Source organism: Excalfactoria chinensis, chromosome 12, assembly GCF_039878825.1.
Source record: "Excalfactoria chinensis isolate bCotChi1 chromosome 12, bCotChi1.hap2, whole genome shotgun sequence".
Taxonomy (NCBI): Eukaryota; Metazoa; Chordata; class Aves; order Galliformes; family Phasianidae; genus Excalfactoria; species Excalfactoria chinensis.
The window spans coordinates 1,482,417-1,504,731 of record NC_092836.1 but is presented as its reverse complement, the minus strand read 5'-3'; the positions used below and the strand labels follow the sequence as shown (position 1 = coordinate 1,504,731).

Genomic DNA, 22,315 nt, shown 5'->3' with positions numbered 1-22,315 from the left:
CTCACTGCTTCCCTTGCCTGTGCCAGTGACAGCACTGTGCTGGCTGCTGCATCCTGGGAGAGGGGCTGCTGCCTCTTGCTTCTTAGCTGCAGCTCAGTCCTTCTGCCTTCCCACTGCTGTTGCAGGAGCAACCAGGCTTTGACCCGGTCTTAACTCCTCATCTTGAGGCTGCAAAACTTGATTTTGCTCAGTAGAACCATTACTGTTGATGCAGATGTGTTTTCTGCTGTTAGCTCTCTTTGGGAGCCACCTGGCACTTTCTGAAACACAGCCTTGTTCTAAAGCAAATCTCTTCTGCAGATCCTGCTCCGGCTCAGCAAGCTGTGTGTCCAGGAGAGCGCCTCGGTCCGGAAGAGCCGCAAGCAGCAGCAACGACTGCTGAGGAACATGGGAGCACATGCAGTTGTGCTTGAATTGCTGCAGATTCCATATGAAAAGGTTGGGTTTCTGTACAACTACCACTTCATTTCATGTTAGGTTGATGGGCTTTTAATACCTCACCCAAGTCTTCCTTGTTGCTGTGCAGTATCTGTAGGTTGGACATTAGGAAACACTTCTTTACAGAAATGGTAGTTAAACACTGGAATAGGCTCCCCAGGTTGAGTCGTCATCCCTGGATGTGTTTAAGAGCTGTTTGGATGTGGTGCACAGTGATATGATTTAGCAGAGGGTTGTTAGAGTTAGGGTACTATGGTTTGGCTGTGGTTGGACTTGTTGACCTTCAAGGTCTTTTCCAACCTGGGTGATTCTATGATTCTATGACAGCCATCCTGGGAATACAAGGCAGCTTGGTTCCCCATAGGGTACACCAGCAGATCTGCCCAGTAGTTACACACAGAATGCAGAACTCCCCTGCCTCCCAGTTACAGTCCCAGAGTCCGTTCTAGGCATGAGTTAATACCAACTGGCTAACCAGCAGAGAACTGCAGTTCATAATTAGACATATCAGAGTGCCATGTGTAGTGTCAGTGGTACAAAGTGAAACTCTCTTAGACCAGGCTGCTGTACACATTGCGCTGCACTGTGCTGATGGAACACACCCCGAGTTCATTGCCCTGGTGCCCATTAGTCTCTGGCGACAGGTACTTATCAATGATAGGTGACGGACCTTGTCACATTTTACCATTTAGTCTGCTGTTCTCTGTTCCAGACTCCACAGGTTTCTGAAAACCAGTAATTCTAGGCAGGAGCTTTGAATAATGTTAATTCTCACTGTCTTGCTCCATATTTTTTAAAGAAAAAACAGCCCCTCTGATAACTCTTGTTGCCATTTTGTCCCATACTTGTGAATATGCTCCTAAACAGGCAGTGTGGAGAGGGTGTTACACCCTTGGAAATGTATGAAGCCTCTTAAGAATAAAAACAGTGATTTTCCAAACTGCATTTTTTGCCATCAGTAACCTACACTGATGTCAGAGGAAAGGCACTGGTTCCTGAACTGTGCTTGGATGCATGCAAGTAGTGTGCACATTCCAGTAAACATGAATTGGACTTAACTGTTGCAATAAGAACTTTCCATCTCCTCGTTGCCATGACCTACCTATCTGTCACTGCTAAAATGCATTTCAGCAGAACGTGGCAGTTTTCCTTGGTAGCCCCAAGGTGATGATGTGTTGTGGTTTGGACAGTGCACTTCTCTGCTCAGAAGTGTAAAAGTGACTAAAGCACGTTGCTGGCAGGCTTGGGTGTGGAGTCTGTGATTTTAAAGAATAAACTACTGTAACTTCTATTATGGTCTTTAGTTTTGATGATCTTTAGAACTGTGAAGCAGGCCAAACTCATCCCTAATGTCTATGAACTGGGTGGGGGTTTGTTTTTCTTTGGAGTGTGAGAGAGAGATACGTGACAGTTCTCTTGCAGAGCTGGAGCTGGGACTCATCTAAGTGCTCACCTGCAAGTGAACCTTCAGATTCTTTGTAACCCCATCATGTTTGTCATGCAATCACAGGCTGAAGACACGAGGATGCAGGAGATAATGAAGCTTGCACACGAGTTTTTACAGAACTTTTGTGCTGGGAACCAACAGAACCAGGCGTTGCTGCACAAGCACATAAACCTGTTCCTTAACCCAGGGGTAAGAATAACTTCATGCCATGTTGGTTTTTCTTTTCCAGAGAGAAAAGTGAATGGACTGTCCTTGGTAATTACGTTTGGTTCTGTTCTGATGGAGGATTGCTTGGAGGGGTCACACTTAGTTTTCTTTCTGAAGCCTCCAAAGCTTGTTTAGGACCATTTCAGTATAGAAAGTTCAGGAGGCTGAAGCGGGCTAAAACTAAATAAGCTGGGATACAAGGCATGGTGCTGAAAGACTGGCCCCTTGGAAGTGGTCTGTTCTGTTATACAGCCACCCTGCAGGGGTGTTGGCTTTATCCTGACCTCTCTGTGGATTTGGTGATTTGTTTGTTTTCTAATTTCTTTCTTTCATCCCTTTCATTAGATTCTGGAAGCAGTAACAATGCAGCACATTTTCATGAACAACTTCCAGCTTTGCAGTGAGATTAATGAACGGGTTGTTCAACACTTTGTCCACTGTATAGAAACACATGGCAGAAATGTTCAGTACATCAAGTTCCTGCAGACGATTGTCAAGGCGGAAGGAAAATTCATTAAGAAATGCCAAGATATGGTAATGGCTGAGGTGAGAGCTGCAGAGATTTGCGAGGTCTGAACAGAAGTTTTCACATAGCATTTGGTGAAAATGACAAATTGATCCTCTCGCTTCTGGGACTGCCAAGAAGCTGACAGCTCTCTCGATGCAAAAAGAGCATACAGCTCCAGAAAGCACAGGCTGTTTTTGTGACCAAAAGCCTTCTGAGCTCTTCACCTATGGATACAAAGAGCAGTTGGTTATTAATGATAATTGCAAGTTATTTCCCAGGCTTCTGCAGAGCAGCATGTAGGCAAGCTTAGTCTGAGGAAAGGCTGCCTTTCCATAGGAAAACTGTAAGAGAAATAGAGTTAATTTCAGTATTCTAATGCTGAAGGAAAATTTTACTGATAATAATGTACTTTGATAGGAATTTATTTTTCTTAAGTTGCTGAATATGTGAATTCTTGGTATGTACAGAGAGAGGAGAAGTCTGAGGGTCTTCACCAATGCATGTGTGTAGTTAACTGGGAGATCAGGATGTTGGAGTACAGAAGGGGGAGGTAAGAAAAGGGCAAGAAGTCCCTTCACATGGGATTTTGGAGGCAATCTGTTTATTTGCATAACTAATTGCATTGTTGTTGGCCTTCTCGGCAGGGGGAGCTCGAGGATCAGATTTGTCAAGCCCTGGCTGCCGCATGTCAATCAATTGATCAGAGGTCTTCAGTACTTTGCCATTCAGTTTAAAAATGGCTTTGTGAGCTTCTCAGCATGAGGTTGGGTTGGTGAAGGTGTTCAGCAGTCAGCTGTGATCATGGTCAGCAGCGGCTGAGGAAGGGGTTGCCTTCTGTCTCTTATCTCGCTGATGGCCCCAAGCTCTAACTGGAGGGCTGTCTGATCCCTACAGCTGCATTCTTTGTAGTGCTCAGCCCCACAGCAGCTCTCGCTTTGTGGAGTTACAGGAGATCCCAACTGCTCTGGAGCTCTGGCCGTCCAGACCTGAAATGCAAAGTTGATAGAAATCTTCAGTATGTGACTTAACATGTCACTTGCTGGCCTTGGAAAATTGATGGTGTTTGTTCGGAAGGGTGGAATTACTGAGCCTGGCAGCCCTCCCACCCGGCATACCCCCAAGGCATTTTTCTGAACAAAATGGTACATCTACAGCTTACTGCATTAAGAAGTCAGCTGAGGCAATATATGTGAAATTAAAAAGTACAATGGAAAGTCACAAGCTTCTTGGCACAGCTTCTGTCTAAGCAGTCAGTTGGGCTGACTTTGAAGTTCCTCAGCAGTTTAGAAGTGGTAAATTCGTTAAGAGAAAATGTTCCTGAGCTGTGCTGTGTGAGGGGAGCAGCAGAGGAATGCCCAGCTGACTTGGTGGTTGCACTTCTTTTAAGGTTCCAAAGAATAGCTAATCAGGACTTGCACTCTAACAGCCCGCTGATTAGGGGAGGATGCTGTGGGGAGATGCCCAGGCTTTGATCTGCTAATGGAATATTTTTCTTCCTTGTTAGCTGGTGAATGCAGGAGAAGACGTCCTAGTGTTCTACAATGACAGAGCCTCCTTCCAGACTTTGGTGCAAATGATGAGGTCAGAGAGGGATCGGATGGATGAGAACAGCCCGCTGATGTACCACATCCACTTGGTAGAACTGCTTGCTGTGTGCACAGAAGGCAAGAATGTCTACACAGAAATAAAATGCAACTCCCTCCTTCCTCTGGATGACATTGTTAGGGTAGTAACCCATGAGGATTGCATACCTGAGGTGAGGTCTGTTTGGAGACACTGGCCTTGCGTGAATTTGGATTGTACTGACTCTGGGCAAGAGAGAATCATAGAATCATAGAATTACTCAGGTTGGAAAAGACCTTGAAGATCATCAAGTCCAACCGCAGCCTAACCAGTAGCCTATCTCTTAAAAAACAACCACAAAACAATACCACAACAAGTGATTTAATACAGGAGATTTAATATTATTTGGTCTTTCTGGCGTGATAAAAGCTGGTGGGACAGGTGAGCAACAGCAGTGAGCTGGGAAACTGAACTCCTCTCCTGATCCTGCTATAGACAGTCTAAGTGATTCAGGAGAGCCCAGTGAAATCCCTTTGTTGTCTTGCCCTTAACATGGGGACATGATGCTGTGCTCGTTTCTTTTATAGGGTTCTTGAGGCAGAGAAGTTTATGGAGTATGCTACTAAACTTGAACAGATGGTTCTGCAGAACTGGAAATGATTATAATGCTGACGTTTTGTCTGCAATAGTCCCAGTGCTTTTTATTGGATGATGTCTTGCTATTCATGGCATTAAATTTCACCAGTGCTTAAATAAAAGGAAGTTGAGCTACAAATGATTTATGTAGCAGTTTCAAAGTGACATTATATCCATTCACAACACTTCTCAGGTTTTCATCTTTTTTAATGGTAATTTTTATTTCTCCACTTGTAGGTTAAAATTGCGTACATCAACTTCTTGAATCATTGCTACGTGGACACAGAAGTAGAAATGAAAGAGATTTACACCAGTAATCATATGTGGAAGCTATTTGAGAACTTCCTGGTTGACATCTGTCGGGTAATGATTTCTGTATCTGGGTACTGAATTGAAAAAGTTTCATCTCTGTAGTACATGGCAGCAAAAATAAGGCACAGTTCTCCTGTGAGGCAGTGAGTAGCCCCAACTGCTGAGCCTTTCCACATTTATATTTGCCTTTTCCCCTGTGCCTGTGGATTTCTTTAGTCATGTTCCATGGAACACATTCATATTTTCCTTTAAAAAAAAAAAAAAAGCAGCAGCTCCACACCCTGCTCCTTTGTCTGATGCATTTTTCTGTTCTGCCACCTGGCTTGCTTATTCTGGCACTGATAGCCCCAGTTTCTTCCCAAGCAATAGTCAACGTTTTTTTGGCAGGTCAAGACCGTTTTGTTTTTCCAGGCTTGGCATTTGTTTGTCCCTATGGCTTTCTGCCTGGGATTCCAAGTATTTCCCCATATGAAAGCATTACACCTTGGTCCTTCCTATCCTCCTCGCTTATTTCTTCTAAGGAACTCTGTTTCTTCTCCTTACTCCTTCACATGTTCTATGCCAACATACTGAAACAGCAGAGTGTTGGGGTCTGCCTTTGCATGTGCTGGAAATACAAAGATGCCAGTATCATAAATATTGTTCTGACAGGGCACTGCCCTGGCTGATGCAAAATCAAATATCTGCAGTCCATAATCCTTATTAGTCTATTCTGGTTGAGCTGCTTCTGATCTAGTAATGAATTGTCTTGCAGGCTTGCAACAACACCAGCGACAGAAAGCATGCTGACTCCATATTGGAGAAGTACGTTACAGAAATAGTGATGAGTATCGTCACCACTTTCTTCAGTTCCCCATTCTCTGATCAGAGCACTACTTTGCAGGTAGGAAAAAACTAGAGACAAAGATGAAGAGATGGTGCCAACACAGTTATGTTAACTCTACTTCGGTTCTGTTATCAGTTCAAAAGAGGCACATGGGTGCAGATTTGTATTCTTCGTGGCCAAGATGTTTATTTTGAGGTAGAAATGGAAAGAAGTTTATTAATATCAGCGTGCAAACATTTTCTGTGAGAGCAGTTACAACTTCACGAGTAAATTCAGTTCTCCTTGAGACCACATTGAAACTCTCTCCAGAAGGTCTACATGTTGTTATGAGGTTAGCAGTTGGATGGCAGGATGTTCTGCAGAGCACATTGAGAAAAGAAGGTAAAGCTTTGGTGGCAAGCCTTCCAGATAGGGGGAGTGAAAGGCACATTATAGAGGGTACAAAATTAGTGTATTTTATAAGATTACCATTTCCTTTAAAAACAAAACAGAAACACAAAAGCGCTGTTCTATTAAGCTCAAGAACTTCTGATCTGCAACAAATGCATAGGGGAGAGCTTGGAATGTTTGTGACAGAGATTTCCTTTGCAGAACAGCAGTGTCAGGACATTGCCCTAATGTTTGTATTGCAGCACAATGATAACATCATTCTTTTATTCATAAATAACTTCTTGGGAGGAGTGTGGGCGGAGTGGTCAGGTGTCTGGCTGATCTCTCAAGTTTGAGGTTGGTGATTGCTGAAACCTGATGCAACCTCATCGTGCCAAAGGCAATTGTTCAGAGTGCAAACTCCAGGTTTGTAATTTAATGCAACTGGCAGCAGGTTAGGAAGCATCTTGCTTCCCAAAGGCAGCCATAAGGGGCATCTGCCAATTGACTGTGGCAGTCCCTCATCACGGTGTGAATAGTAACCCTTTGGATCATGGTGTGCTGCCCGGGTGACTGCAGGCTTCCAGGAAAATGTACATAGAACTGCTGTGTGACTGTGTCAGGTGAGGAGTTCCTTCTGTCCAATATTAGCAGTTTGTTCCTGCCCTCGTTGAATCATTGGACGTGTAGTTGACCCGTGCCTGGATGACCAGTTTCCAGCCTGATCCATTCAACTGTTTTATATTCAACCAAGTTCGGCTTCTCAGACCTTATTCAGGCAAGAAGTCGGTCACGTTGAAAGCAGCAGAGCAGCATTTGAGCCGATCTCAAGTTCTCTTTAATTGCCAGACTGTGTGCTTTGCCTGTGAGAGCACAGAGAGCTGCAGCAGCTGTGTTTGGGCTGAGCAGCTTTATTAGAGTTGTGTCTTAACCCAGGCAAGTCTGAGCAGTCCAGCAGTTCATTTGCTTCTCATGTGACTTTAAAATGTCAGCAAGTATTGTACCATCAACTGCTGTGAAAGTTTGTCAAAATTTCATCATAAGATAAGAAGTTGAGATCAATGGTTAGCCTTGTTCCCCAGGGCTCTGCCCTTCTCCTCTCATCCCTCTGTGTTGTATACCTTGGCTGTCATGCCTTTAATTGTCATCTGAGAGCACAACATTTGAATACACTTCCTTATCATCACGTTAGCTATCTGATAACTTTATATGTCAGCAGTTTTTTTTCAGTATCTCGTTCATTCCTCTGTACACAGATTATTTCATCCCTTCTTACCGTCTCAGTTGATAGTTCTGTCTTTGTGTTATCCTGGATTTGCCTTGCTTCTACGTCTCTGGGTTAAAAGCTCTCTGTCTCTACCTTTCCCTGCCTGTCCACGCTCTTTCTCACGTCTGAGAGCTCTCCCATGTGAGGAGTACAGCTTGCTGGAGTACCTGGCTGGTGTACATAACTCCTCTGGGTGGGATTTTACCCTCAGATCTGAGATCCTGCAGGGCTCCCTGTCTCTATAAGCAAACGACCTTTGTTGCTCAGCTTTGCCTTGCTTCTGGACTTGCTCTCTCCCCTTTCTTTCTGCTGTACCTTGTCCTCTCATTTCTTTTCATGCAAGCCTCTTCTTGTCTCATGCTCTTTCATGTTATAGCTTGTTGGACTTGAATTGTGCCTCCCCTGAGTCAGGACCAGCCTTGCTTGTTCAAGGAACACCTTGTACATCTCTCATACAGTTCAAATAATATAAAATTAGGAGAACATAAATATGTCTTTTCAAAGAACAGCTGTCCAAAAATTTTCCTCTGTAACAAGTACTGTTTAGCTTGCCTGCTCCTAAGGGTGCTGCTGCCCGAGGCTTTCCTTCACAAACGTTCTTGGAGGGATGTGGAACGTGGGATAAATTTCTTATTTGATTTATAGACCATGTTTGAGCAGATTAAGCAGCTCTGGAGCTTTGTCGACCAGCACGTCTTTGGAAAGGAGCTGGAAGGTCTGTCAGAGGCTGAAGTCCAGAAGCACTGATATTTTCGGTGCCCTCAGAGAACACTACCAACTATCTGCCATGTTTTTGGTCTTCGCCTTATTTCTAGGAAGGATAGTGGGCATTTGCCCCATAGTCATTTCTAGTTCTTTAATTTTGACTCTCATATATTCCATAGTGGTATTATTTAATGTATTGACTTAATAGTTTTAATCATCTAATAGATTTGGTTTTTTTCCTCTAACTCAATTTTTTTCTTACAAACAGACACAGATCTTGACCAGAATAAAAGAGGTATTTTTTCTGTGGTTCCTAAGTCTTGTGGGCTGTGCACTGTAGTGTAGTTCACATAGCTGTTAGAAACGTGACATAGCTAATAGGCAGTGGGATGTGGGTATTTCCTCTCAGGCAGAGTTCATTTGAAGCATTTTAAATATTCTTTCTTCTATAGGTAAAATAAATGAATTGCCGTACAAAGTAATTATTATACAAAATCAAGTGGGGAGTTCTGATCAATATGGTTGGGATGCTGCAGAGCAAAGCTCGTGTGCAGATGTGTGTCAGTGTAGCTCACCTATCTGCAGTGGAAGATTGCTATGCAAAGTACAGGACTAAAAACCACATGTTAATTTTGGCTGCTCAGTAACAACTGGTTTTATTTACCACTAACTACTACCCATGTTCAAAATAACAAGTACACAGCTGGTTTCTTCAGTAAATTAGATACCAGGTGATACTTGAAGTGATGAGTTTTCAACTCTGTAGCTGTGCTGTTGTTTAGCCAAGAGCCAAGTCCCATTTACCTGTGGGCCACTGAGTCAGCTGCTGGTCAGTGCTAAAGGAAGAACCTCCATGTGCCAGGTTTGCTGATAACTCTGATTAAACAGATTAAGATTACTGCTTATTTCCTTTGCTTAGTCAGGCTTCAGTTACTAAAGCTTTATGCTTTAGAAGCTGTCTATTTAATATTTCCCTTCCAGCTCTTGCTCCCACCCTCTCCATTCAATTGCTGATGGTGTGGTAGATATGCTGTCTATGCAGTAAGTTGTGTAACTAGAGGATGCAAACCAGCTGGAAATGAGTGGTGTGCAAGAAGTCATGGCTGAAGCTGGAAACTGATGTTACCTCAAGTTCATGCTGGCATATCTCAGGATGATGTGATGCTTGATTTTTCTTCCTTCTTGTGTTCCAGACTCGTCAGCCTGTGTTTGTACAGTTGCTGCAAGGCGTGTTCAGAGTTTATCATTGCAACTGGTTGATGCCAAGCCAAAAGGCATCAGTGGAAAGCTGCATTCGGGTGCTCTCAGATGTAGGTAAGACATGGATGCAATCAGATCTAAAAGCTGCAAACATGGTCTTGTATTTGCTGCTCACATGTCATCCTTCCAAAAACAAAGCTCAGCTTACTTCTTGCTGGTACAGTTTGTAGCAAATTCAGAGCCAAGTCACACTGCAAAGCCAGAATTGTGCCGATGGATTGCCACAGCTGAACAATAGGTGTTGCCTCCATAACCTGAAGTGCTTTCTTGGTTTAACCTCAGAGCTCTCTGTAATCCTGTTCATCTGTGACTGGGAAATGGTCCATCAGTAGTTTTGTAGCACTCCTCCCAGTAATTTGCTCTGTGTTGAGTAGCAAAAAGAGTAATTTGTACTGGATATGAAGCCAAATTCTGTTGGGTAGGTGCACGTGTGTGCTAGCAGGGGATTAGTGTGTGTCTAAAGATGTTACTCCTATTCACACCATTGGAGTAAACAGCCTGGAATTGTGAAATCCTTTAAACATAGTGCTACGGAGAGGTCTGACCATTACACAGGCACCATACACTGCATTGTTTGAAGTGCATACAGGGTAGAAAGAATTGCAAGTAGAAAGAATTGCAAGTAGAGCCTGTTTTGTTCTTGCATTGATTGTAATACACGGGCTAAAAGGGATCTATTCTTACTAAGCCTCTACTTGTTGCAGCAAAAAGCCGAGCAATTGCAATTCCTGTGGACTTGGACAGTCAGGTCAACAATCTCTTCCTGAAATCTCACAACATTGTGCAGAAGACTGCAATGAACTGGCGAATGACTGCAAGGAATGCTGCCCGCAGAGATTCAGTGCTGGCTGCTTCCAGGGATTATCGAAACATAATTGAAAGATTACAGGTGACTGCAGCACCCCTTCTTCCTTTGATAACCAGCTGTGTATTTACACAACAGGAGGAATTCACCAAGTAGAACAGTGCTTGAGATTTGCCTAATCAAAATGCTCCATGGTTAGCAAGTTAGCTGATCTTGAATGTAATCCTGTGCATAAAATCAAATGTAGACCATCACATAAGGAAACAGAATTGAAGGTACACTTACTGACTAGGGAAGTGTTACTCCCCTAGGAGGGGATTGCATTTGAAGTTACCAGTACTTGAAAGATTGTTGCTCCACCATCTGTTAGGAATAAAGCATTCCTTTGGTAAGAGAGGACGTTTTCACTGTCACAGCCTTCCAGACCCCTTGAGTGCATTTCTCCTTGCACACCAAGCCGCTCAGTGCAGTGAAAGGTGCCACAGACCTGCACGGATGCAGTGCAGAGCTTGAAGTGAATGGGTACATTGCTTTCTTGTGACACAGTTGCATGCAGAATCGTTATCCTGAGGTGTGCTGGCATGCCCACTGATTATGCTAAACAAAATAACATTTAAAAATAATGCTTTGTGTTAGAAATACAGACTGCTTTAGCTATATTCTATGTTCTGACCAGTGGATGGTTCAATAAAACCTTTTTTATACTGAATAAAATACATTATCTTAAACTATGTCATTTTCCTTTGGAGACTCGTCCTATGCTTAAAAGCTTTTCATAGCAAACAGTGCTACCTTACTTTATGTCAACTTAGTACCTAATGTAAAAACTCTGCCCAGCCCATTCTCACTGCAATGGTTTGTCCCTCTCTGTCCATTCCCCTCTATTCATTTCAATGTGATAAAACTTTTTCTCTCTCACGTATATCTCAGTATTTTCAGAGTGCTGAAGTTTTAGCGTAAACATCCTTTTATTATCAGGTAGCTACAGCTTTCCAAACACGAGTGAAAAGGGAAGACTCCCATTTATGCATAATTTTATCAGTATATGTAAGCATAAATACCCTGATAGTGTCTAGGCAGGACAGGCCTAACTGTCCAGCTCCTCTTATGCAGTTTGTAGTATTAATCTGTATATAACAATGTAGGTGTTTAATGTTTAACATCTCAATGTGTTCTAGGACATTGTATCAGCTTTAGAAGATCGTTTACGTCCTCTTGTCCAAGCAGAGCTGTCAGTACTGGTAGATGTGCTCCACAGACCTGAGCTGCTCTTCCCAGAGAACACAGACGCAAGAAGGAAATGTGAAAGTGGAGGTTTCATTTGCAAGTAAGTCATCCTGAGATCTGACATGTTGGGAGGTTTTTAATAATATTTGGCTTTTTACCAGTTTTCACCCCATGCTCTATGGAGGGGTGTGTTCTTGCCCAGCTTTATGCTGGTACTTCTTGCTATGGTAAGCAGTGTTTGTTTAGGGGTGGGTGAGCTGCTGGTGTGGGGGGGGAAGATGGTTATGCTCCTAGAGCTATTGCTTAGAAGCCTATTTTCTGCATTACATATAGCATGTGTAAATGAGGGTACAACCTTGAACAGATTCTTGTCTTCGACCTCTGTGATGTTTGCAAGGCGCTTGTCCTTGTAGCTCTTGATGCTGGGGAGCTGTGTCAAAATCAGTTGTTATCTCATGCATCACGTAACTCAGATGCCCAAGTTTGGAGTGAAGGAAAAGATTACAGGGTCATTTGGAGGGCAGTTCAGGGCAGAATCCAGGTTCTCCAATCATCTGCTGGAGAGGTGGGTTATGTGCAGAGATCACAGAAACCAGTAATTAATAAACACTGGGGAGAGTGGATTTCAAATTGCACTACTGAGGACTATATAACCCCAAATGGTTATATAACAGAGAAACAGAATTATGCTTTAATAAAACCCTGTTTGCAGCTTAAATTCAGTAAGGGAGCCACATATCTTATCCTACTCTTAGAATGTTATTATTAAAATGAACTGCTTATGATTGTTTATTTTCAGATTAATAAAGCACACTAAACAGCTGCTAGAGGAGAACGAAGAGAAACTATGTATTAAAGTATTACAGACACTCAGGGAAATGATGACCAAAGATAGAGGCTATGGAGAAAAGGTAATGTAACTGACAGTTTGTCATTCCATGTTCAACACTGCCTTTATTATACAGGAAAGGAAAATAAACTTCTGGCTTTTTCAAGCTCTGTTTTGTATGTGTAAGCACTTCTGTGCTGGAGAAGGAGCAAAAGCTTTGTATTCAGCTAACAACTTCAGAAAGAATGGAAAAGGTTAGCCTGGTGCTGTTGTTTCCTACTTAAAATTTGCAAGTTTAACTCCTAGTTCTTGCAGTTGCTGACAATGGTTACCTTTTTACCATGAATATAACATCTTTATCTGTTTCTTGGGTCCAGGTGTCTCTTCACCAGGTCACATACAACTTGCGATAAGAGGATATTTAGTGGTTTGATTTTAACTTATATACATCTGAGTCATCATCTTGTGAGTTACAGATGGAAACTGTTCAGCCACCCCTGTATTTTCCATTCTCTTCTTTGCCTTTCCTATGTACAGTTTCTTTGCGTATTTGAGAGGGATGTTTTCCTGTAGCTGCAGACCAATTCTCTGAATTGGAAGTGTGTGTCTGTGCCAATCTGTGTGGGAATCTGGATGTTCCTGCAGTCCATCTCAAGCTCCCAATCTAAAGCATCTCCTACACTTTTTAAGCAATGCAGCCTAACAACATGCCACACAGCAGGCACGTAGTACAGCCTCTGGGTGAACGTGCTCATGAAGAGGTCAGAGCTGGCAGCTGGGGCTGGGAAGCAGTGGTGTGGAAGGATGCTCCCTGCAGCTGGGAGCCTGTGCCTGGGAGCAGATGGTGTCTCGTGTCTGATGAGCACGTGCTGTAGGGTTTGAAGTTGTTGCACAGTGCTAGATTCACAGCCCAAAAAGGCAAAAGCTTTAGAGCTCAGACAGCTTCATAATATGAATATTAACTGTAGCTATAGCTGCAGCTGTGAGGAAGGGAGAAGCTGTGGCATCACCAGGGATGAACTGCCACCTGGGATGACCCATACAACTTCTGCTTTGTCTGGCATAGCTGGAAAGGAGGACGCAGGAGCGGAACACAGCGCTCTGCTGCTGTTAGCAGGAGGCAGGGACCTGGAGGAGCTGAGAGAGCAAACACAACAGGGAGGCTGCACGCATGTGGCTGTGCACGTGTGTGGGCTGCAACCCGAGTGTACCCAGCTGAACGCGAAGCAGGGCGGGATGGAGGGAGGCTGCTAGCAAAGTGCCCAGAGGGCAGGGATGGCCAGGGCGTGCTCCCTTCCCATGTGCGCCTCTCAGGATCCAGTCCACCTCTGGGCTGTGGCTGCACGTTTGTTCTGCAGTGCTGTGCTGCTTAGGAATCATCTTTGCTTTGCTGAAGCAGTGTTGTTTGGTGAACTCACTGACTTTGGGAAAGGGCCCTAATAAACTGCAGCAAAGAAACATGCATAGGCGGGATGAGAAAGGGGAAGCAGATTGGTAGGATGGGGCAGCTGCAGCTTTCAGCTTGTTTTCCATGAATTGCCCTCATCTGCTCAAGTATCAGGGTCCTGTGCTGAGTCATAGCCCCCTCCCTGCAAAGCCCTGAGGCAATCTTCTGACCTCTGCTTGGCCTCTTGGTACAGCTGGAAGTCTTCAGCCCTGATGTCCCTTTATGAAGACGTGTGCAGTTCGGTGCAGGTCAGGTCTGGAAGGGGTTGGCTGCAGCCAGCACAACTCAGGCTGCTCTGGCAATAGGGAGCTGGGTGAGGTGATCTGCTTTAGCAAGTGTTGGTGCTTGCTGATACTTTCTTGTGCCCAGAGCAACAGGATATAAAAGTTGAAACACAATGTCAGATTTGGTAGTACATGTTGTTAGTGAATTTATCAGTGTACATTCTCCCATTAAAAAACAGCCAAGAGAGGCTCTCCAAGGTCAGCTGGAGTAATATAGATGGTGGACATTATGCATGAAAAAAGTAAGAGCTTTGAGTTCTTGGTGCAATATGCCAGTTGGTTTTTCCAAACAGAAATTCATTTACAAGCATACCTTGGAATTTTACAAGCTTGGGTAAAGTGGCATCTCCAGAGGATGCAGTTATTGGGACAGACTGTTCTGTTTGAGAGTCCAGCACGATTCTTAGACTTCCAAGTGTAGAAAATGCATTACAGCAAATCAGTTACATAATGCATGCAAAATAAGAACATCCCTTGAAGTTCTGAATGTGAGAAAGCAGCTGAGTGCTTACGGATGGACTGCTGGCAGTGTTGGACAGCTGCTGCCTGGGTGTGAGAGGTGCAATCATGGGCTTTCCCCTGTGTTCATATAGCTGGATTTAGTTACCACTTATGAGACAGTGCCTTTGGTTTTGCAGTCATCCTGAAGCATAAAAAGAAGGAAGAGAAACTTACCCACCCATTCTGAAGCCAGGAGGCCTTACATGCAAGCAGCAGATCTTAGTGCTGTGAGCAGCATGCCAACCATCCCCACTGTGCAGCTGTAGGTGATGGGTTGCTTCAAGCAGTGCCCAGCAGCAATGGAGCTCAAGGCCAGCTTGAGCACAGCGTGTGGTTCTGCTGGCATGCTGTGTGCTGCTCCTGGAACAGTCTGATTTATAGACGGCCCCACTTCTCCTTTCCCACTGAATCTTCCAGCACAAACAGTAGAAATATTGCACCCTTCTGGCCCCCGTGCTGTCCCTTCCGGAGGTGGAAACGTGGTGAGAGCACAGCGCTGCCTCATCCCATTAGCTGAGGCCTTCATTAAACAGCTGGGATTCCTCTGCAGCATGCAAAGAGTGTGGTGAGAGTGCAGATGCACAGAAGCCTGTGGGAAGGCTCAAAGCTTTCCATATTGCTGGAGGCTCCTGCTCTTGGCACGCGCTCAGGCGCTCTTGGGGATGGGGAGCATACCATGGTGCATTCAATATGCTGAAAGCTCCACTCCATTGACAGTGTAGGCTAGACCCACATTTTTTACTTAGCTGAAACATGTCATTCATGCACCTCATCCTGCTGCCTACCAGATGATGAGCTCAGCTCTCCAGTTGTTAGATTTCAGAATTTGCTCCTGTTCCAAACTGGAAACCTGGCTGCTGGGCTCCCAGCTCAGCTGCCCTCGCACGCCCGGGGCGAAGCAATGCTGTGAAATAAGCACAATGGTGGGTTATGGTATCAGTGTTAAATGATTGATAGGATCCTAATGTAAGATTTGTTTGTAATTTCTCTTACTAATGCTTGCTTTCAATTCTTCCCCCTCTTTTTCTTTTCCCAGCAGATTACCATTGAATTGGATAATGCTGAGGTTTTAATTTTATTTCTCTTCTCCAGTGTTGTTTGTATGGTGTTTGTTTCCTGAGCAGCCTGTGACCTGTCCTGTTGTCCCCAGCACTGTATGCCTGTGTCAGTGCAGTAGTGGAGGTCTCAGTCTGCCATGTGTCTATAATGGGAATAGTTACTGTAACTAATTCCACGTGTCATTGAGTATCAGTCTAAATGCCATTTGAATTCCTGGCAGTCTCCTGGTGCCATAGGAGCTCTCCTCAGGCCTGGGACCAGCTCTGAGTCCTTTGGAGCACTGACTGCTGTGAGCACTGTCAAAGCATTGGCCTTCCGCTGCAATAAAGCATTGAAAGCTGAGCGCGAGTTCTGTCAGCTCTTTGGAAAGACAAATGCTGGTTTTAGTGGTGTTAGCAGAGAAGGTGGAAGAAGCTGGGAAGCTGTGGGAGCAGCTCCTGCCTGAGCTGCATGACGGTGGGACATGACTTGTTCCCAAGGAGCAGCTGGAGGGCAGTGGGCACCACTGTGTGCTGGGCCTGGTGCAGCAGTTTGCAGGCAGAAAGGCTCTGTGTGGAGGAAGGATTTCTGTTTTACTGGAATTAGGCTTTCTGAGGACTCCAGAGGAAGCATGTTTGGTGTAAGCTGCAAGCTCTGAGCTGCTGCTGCAGCCTCCTCAGGCAGACCTAAAAACAGTGTGGGCACAAAGATTGGGATTCTTTTTGTATCAGTGTATGATGCTCAGAAAGTGATGGGCTAGTACCTTATTTCACTGAAATGCCAGGGAAATAGAGGCATTTTCCCCTTTGTTTTGTTTCCTGTGCTATCTCCCAAGCCAACCATTTAGAGGCAACAAAATTCAACCCTTTAAAATGCTCACAGTGCTGCTCCTGTTTATTCAGTGGAAGAGATGATGAACTATAAGGCGCTTTCTGCAGAACTCCATTTGGATGCTGATCAGCTGCATTTATCTGGGTAACTTTTCTCTGAGGAGAAGCACATCGTATTTGAAATAGCAACTACTTCTTCAATGAGATTTTTTTCCCCCTAGTTTACCTGGGGAGTTGCATACCAGCAGCGTCTCTGAGAAATGATCCTGTTGGCACATGAACACGTCTGTCAGGTGCTGGACCCCCAGGTTGTGCAGAGCATCCCAGAATAGCAGCAGCATTTCACCTTGGAGAACCTTCAGACAAAACCATGAATTGTTTAATTGCAAATTAACATGAAACTCTTTCTCACTTAGTTTCTGGCTGTAACACACTGCCTTTGCCTGCAATAAATCAACCAGAGCGTGCAGAGCAATTTGGGATCTGCTCTCAAGCCTGCAGTGTTGGAACGCTGTTGCTCTGTGGTGGAGCAGCTACTGGAGGGCACAGGTGTTGGATGTGTGGGAACGGGATCCAGCAGTGTCTGGATCCACTGGTGACTCCCAAAGACAGGACTGGCATTGCCTTTTTCAGCTTGTCACCCCTGGCAGTGGTACATGTGCAGGGCAGAGAACACAGCAATCTCTAGTGTCGGTAGAACTAATAAATGCCCTCCCTAACTCTGCATTATATAACTTTTCTGACCAGCTGAAGCGCTTCTTATTCCCTCGGGGTAAGACTCCAGTGAAATAACTGAGGGCAGAGCTGCCTGATTTCAGAGGATTTCTGTGATGGTACGAGCAGTCTGAGCTTCACGTCCTCCACTTGCTTGCTGCAGGGAGATTCCAGTGCATGGTGTTCCAGACACACTGAACCCCGCGACATGAAAAGGTGCACGCATTTGTCACATAGACTTATGGCAGGAAGAAAACGGGAGCTGCAGCCCCTGTTAGCATTTGAGGGTGAAGAAAGGGAGTGCCTTTCTCAGCAGGTGAATACCTCTGGAATCCACCGTGGGGCAGGAAATCCCCTGCAAAGCAGGAAGGATCAGCAGTGTGGTGCAGGAGCGAGCAGTGCTTTGATCCCGCTGCCCTCACTTGGCCCAGTTCTGTGCTCTTTGCTGAGGGATTTATCCTGAGGTTGCTTTTAGCATTGCTGCTGAGAAGGAGGAACAGGAAGGAGCTGGAATTCTCCTGAGAAGAACTGGTGGAGTTCTTAAGCTTTTGTAGATGTTTTTCAAGCTCTCCAGGATCCAGTACTGCAGCAGAGATTGATGCAGAAAGGATTCTTCTGAAGAGAGGGATTATTTTGCATTGAGAAGGAAAGCAATTCTTGCAATATTTCCAAAGATTTCAGGTTCCTGTAGATCTCTAGGGATAGGGTCTGCATGAGACTGGCATTAAAATAAAGAACAGAAGAAATATCTTAAGGTTGAGGAGGAACAAGATTTGCTTTGATAAAAATAAGAACCCCAGCAACCCAATGCCAGAGCCTGCAGAGTGCTTTGCTCACAGCCTGCTCTGGGGCTGGGGCTCAGACAGGGCTGCAGAGCTTGGAGCAATTGAGATTAACTGTGTCTGGAGGCGGATGTGGTCTCTGTAAAAGCCCTTGGGCTGATCCTTTCTTCGTGGACTCTTCTCAGGGCTGCACTGCTGTGTTTTGATTTCTGGGGGAGCTGTCAGCAAAACCAACTTAAATTTTTCTTAAGTGTAGCCCAGTGTGAATCTGTGCCCAGCAGTGATAACAAAGTCATTATATCTGATTACAACAAGCTTGCTTTTAATTAGATCCCCAACCCATCAAGAAGCCCAAACCCAAAGACAAGTGTGGCTTCTGCAGTTCCGAACCCCACTCTGGACTCCCCTTGGCCCCAGTGGATGGCTGTGCTGCACTGAAGTGCAGATGTCCTGAAGGAACATGTGAATCTTGATGTGGATTAAAAAGGTGAGAAGTCTGAGTGCTGACCTGCAGGTGGCATGCTCAGGATGCTGAATGTGACTGGGAGATGTCCTACTTTGCTTTTTTTTTTTCCCTCTCCACTCCCAGCCACATTGCAGTGAACTGCTCCATTGGGCACCTGCCAACATTCAAGCAGCAGTTACATAAGAACAGCTTTTTTTCCTGGAATTTAGGCTCGCTGCTGATGTGTGACCTTCAGCAGTAATTGCCAATAAAGGCGGCGGAGCTGTTTACGGTGCTTTGGGTCTGTGTCTGCCAGCAGCCAACCCTGTGCCGGTGGCTGCGGCAATGGCTGTCGGCACGCAGCTGCCCTATGGCCCCATGGCTGCAGTGGGGTGAGGACAGGCAGCTCCAGCACACTGCTGTGGGGCTGTGCCCTTGGTTCCACCCCCAACAATGGTCTGAGAGCCAGCCCAGCACCCGCAGCAACCCGAGATTCCGTTTGGTGCTGAGGATGTTTAGGATTTGAAGGAAAATAACAGAATCGAGTAAGCTTCCATTTCCTAAATTTATTTTTTAATTCACTAAACGGGCTGCCCAGAGAGCTGTGGCTGCCCCATCCCAGGAGGGGCCCAAAGCCTGAGCTGCCAGGGGCACCCAACCCACACTGGCAAGTCGTTAAAGTACCTTCCAACCCAAGCCATCCTATGATCCTAATGATGCTTTACGCAGCTGATAAAACAATCATCATCAAATGGCATCTCCATCAAATCAGCACTCCATGTAGTTTTGAGGTTGCGTTTTTTTTCTCTTCGCTTTGGTCTTAAGGTTTCACGTAGGTGGAAACGGAATTGAAAATCCTGGCACAAGGGGATGGACTGAAGTGACCTCCACGATGCCGTTCATCAGTGATAAACTGTGAAGCTGAGCAGAGTGCAAAATATAGGCTACGTTGTGCATATCTGATTACTGGAACTGGAAAAATTATTAACCTCTGAAGTGCTGAAGGGATGCATTTTCAAACTGTTTTCCTTGCAGGGAGAGCTTGTACCAAGGTCATCTCTGTGTATTTTGCTCTTAGACAGTGCTTCACTTGTTATGTCTCCAGGAGAGGAAATGCAGGCTCTCATAAATTTTTGTGGGCTGCCTTATATTTTTTTTCCTTCAGAGATCCTGCAATCTTTGGACTGTTTTTATTGCACGAACTGGAACTGGTAAGCTCTCTGGAAAAGTAGACTGGAACACTTCTAGTTGTTTGTAAGAATAACAAGAAAAAAAACGGCACCATCTTACTGCTTAATTAAAACTACTAATGCGGGATTTGTAGACAAGATGGAAATGGCAGAGCGTGATAAGAGAGCTGTGCTACCCCAACTCTCCTTGGTTCTACATGGTAACGGTGTTGGCCTTACAAAGGAAACTTAGCACGTAACCCATGCAGAGTAGTCAGTTATTACTGAGGACTTAGGAAGAACAGCAATGTAACTTGTTCTTGTCTGCTGTCATGAGTCAGAATAGGTGGTAGAATGACAACGTTTTGCTTTTGCTCTTTGTGTTTCAAGTACGAGCTGCACAGATGTATTTCACGGGGAGGACAGAGGCTCAGAAGGAAGGAGAACTGAGAGAAAGGACTCGCATGGCAGTGCCTGCACAGCCCATCCAGCTGGAGCTCTGGCTGTGACAGGAGCTGAGGAGCAGTGTTAGGGCAGAGGAAGCAGGGCAGTCAACTGCTAAGCTGTATCTGACATCTTCACCGTATTTCTTGATATCTGGATATCCAGCCTAGCTATCAGACCTGATGGGACGCTAGATAAGTGACTCCAGTTGTTTGTTCCTTTTTATTTCTTTCTCTGCCGAGTCCTCTCCTCACCACCCCAATAATGAGATGCCATATACGCAGATTTCAGGACCAAATCACTACTCTGTCCCTTAACCCAACATCCCACGCAGCACAGGGCAGCTCCCTGTTCCTCCTGCACCGTGCCATTCACGCGGTCTGCTCCACAATACTCAGCGTTGGTCCTGAAGGCTGCTCAGTACAGATGTTAGTTTACATTGCTCTGCACTCCATGGTCCTCTCCATGTCTGGTTGAGGAATGGGGCTGGGAATGACCCAAAAGAGATACAGCGTGGTTTGGAAATCTGAATCTACTCGTGCAAATTGTGTTTGCTGCCTGCCAGTCTTCTGAAGTTGGAAGTGTCCAGGACTGGAAGAGGCTTTCAGCTTTGTATGCATGTTGTATTACATTATTGTGTGCTCACAGATGTGTGCAGCCTTTTGTGATAAGGCTGTTTTCCAGCCGTTTTTAACCTAACCATGCGAGGTGTTTCCTACCCTGTGCTGCTGAAGCCGTTGTTTGGAGGAGACCCCATCTGCATGAGTGGGAATCTCTGCCTGCCTTTTAAATGCGTTATGGGCAGTTTTCACTACTCCTGTCCTGCACTTTTACTGCATTAAAAAACTTAATGAGAAAATCCATCCTGAGGCTTTAAACCTAAATGAAAGCCTTTCTGTATTGTCTCAAACCGTTTTCCCCTGTTGTTTGTTTTTTTTTTACCTGCAGTTCTGGGTGCTTGAAGTCTTCAATTTGATTTTTTTGGTGTTTTTTTTTTTGTTTTTTCTTTTTTTTTTTTTTTGAAGCCAATGAAATTACAACTTTCATACTTTTCTATGAGCAAGAAAGAAAAGACCAGAACTTCTTCCATATGTCAACAGGTTGAGATGTAACAAGTTCAGGCTTGAGCTGTCACTGCTGCGGTGGTTTCTGAGGTGGACGCATCCACTGTTGAGTCAGATAAAAACAGCCCTGGGAAACACACATAGCCCGTGTTGGGGAAATGGATGGTACAGGCATTGCAGTCACCGACAGGTCAAACGAAATGTAATTCTCCTGTTACAGCTAATGATGAGTGGTTTACTTGCCAGCCTTGTGGGAATGGAAACTTAAAAGGAAGAGGGGTTTTTCTGTACTGCTGCTGGTGAGCTGGCACTGCGTTGTGCCCTGCCCTGTCCCTGCTGCCCCTTGTGTTCCAGCTGGCAGCTCTCAACAAGGTGCCCTGCAGCTCCATGCCCTGAGCCCCTTCCCAGAGCCGCTGCCTTCCTTCTGGGTGGAGGACTGAGGGGTATGGAGGCACGAGGACTTCAGCAAAATGACTGCTTCCATCTGCATTTCCTTACAGCATAAGAGAATGCTTTTGCAGTTCTGAGGGTAGCGTAAAGCACAGCACAGTAGCTCAATGGGTCTTTGCTCTTTTAACCTATTTTGTCACGGAGAATGGTGATTTCAGTATTTGGAGTGTGTGTTCTTACTGAAAGACTGCTGAAAGCCATAGTCATGTGAAATGATCATTGGAGCCCTGCCAAGGCCTGCAGCTCCTGCTTGCAGATGAGATTGTGGGGCTGGTCCTGACACGCTGCTCTGTGTACATGTGCTGTCTGGGCTGAAGTGGGAAGGTATAGGAATTTGTTCTTCAGTTTAAGTTGGGGAAAACCAAACTGATTTTTTGTTCATCTCTGCTGATTTTCAACCCCAAAGCATACATGCAGGTTTTATTGACTGAGGTTTTAGCCTGAGCGTTAGGGAACTTTTGTTTGGAACCTAAAATCCAGCTGTAGTCGTGTCCACTTGGCCTCCCAGCTTCTGTCTCCGTTGGAAGGAAGGTGCCCAGTTTCCCTTATGGTGTACGTGCTGTTGCTGATAACCCATAATGAAGGAGGTGGTTTTTGCTCTGCCTCAGAGCAGGTTGTACTGATGGTGTCAGGACAGTGTGCCCAGACTCACTAATGACTCAGTGTGGCTTTCCCAGTATCCAGTCTACAAGCAGCCAGGGGTGTGCTCAGTGGAGCGCTGAGCAGGAACTGTGTGTTCCTCTGCACA

General features: G+C 45.1%; 1 protein-coding gene across 2 annotated transcripts in view; it reads left to right on the top strand.

Annotated features, from left to right (window-relative positions):
• The window catches only part of ITPR1 (inositol 1,4,5-trisphosphate receptor type 1), a 151,040-nt gene that overhangs the window by 63,640 nt on the left and 65,085 nt on the right, over window positions 1-22,315 (top strand). The window contains exons 29-39 of one of the 2 annotated variants that reach the window (XM_072347531.1): window positions 301-438; window positions 1,949-2,074; window positions 2,438-2,638; window positions 4,105-4,356; window positions 5,037-5,162; window positions 5,866-5,994; window positions 9,472-9,592; window positions 10,243-10,427; window positions 11,522-11,670; window positions 12,370-12,481; window positions 15,671-15,697. In XM_072347531.1, the coding sequence (XP_072203632.1) occupies window positions 301-438; window positions 1,949-2,074; window positions 2,438-2,638; window positions 4,105-4,356; window positions 5,037-5,162; window positions 5,866-5,994; window positions 9,472-9,592; window positions 10,243-10,427; window positions 11,522-11,670; window positions 12,370-12,481; window positions 15,671-15,697 (1,566 nt within the window). Of the gene's footprint in view, window positions 1-300; window positions 439-1,948; window positions 2,075-2,437; window positions 2,639-4,104; window positions 4,357-5,036; window positions 5,163-5,865; window positions 5,995-9,471; window positions 9,593-10,242; window positions 10,428-11,521; window positions 11,671-12,369; window positions 12,482-15,667; window positions 15,698-22,315 lie in introns of both variants that reach the window. The other variant, XM_072347530.1, reaches the window with a different exon arrangement.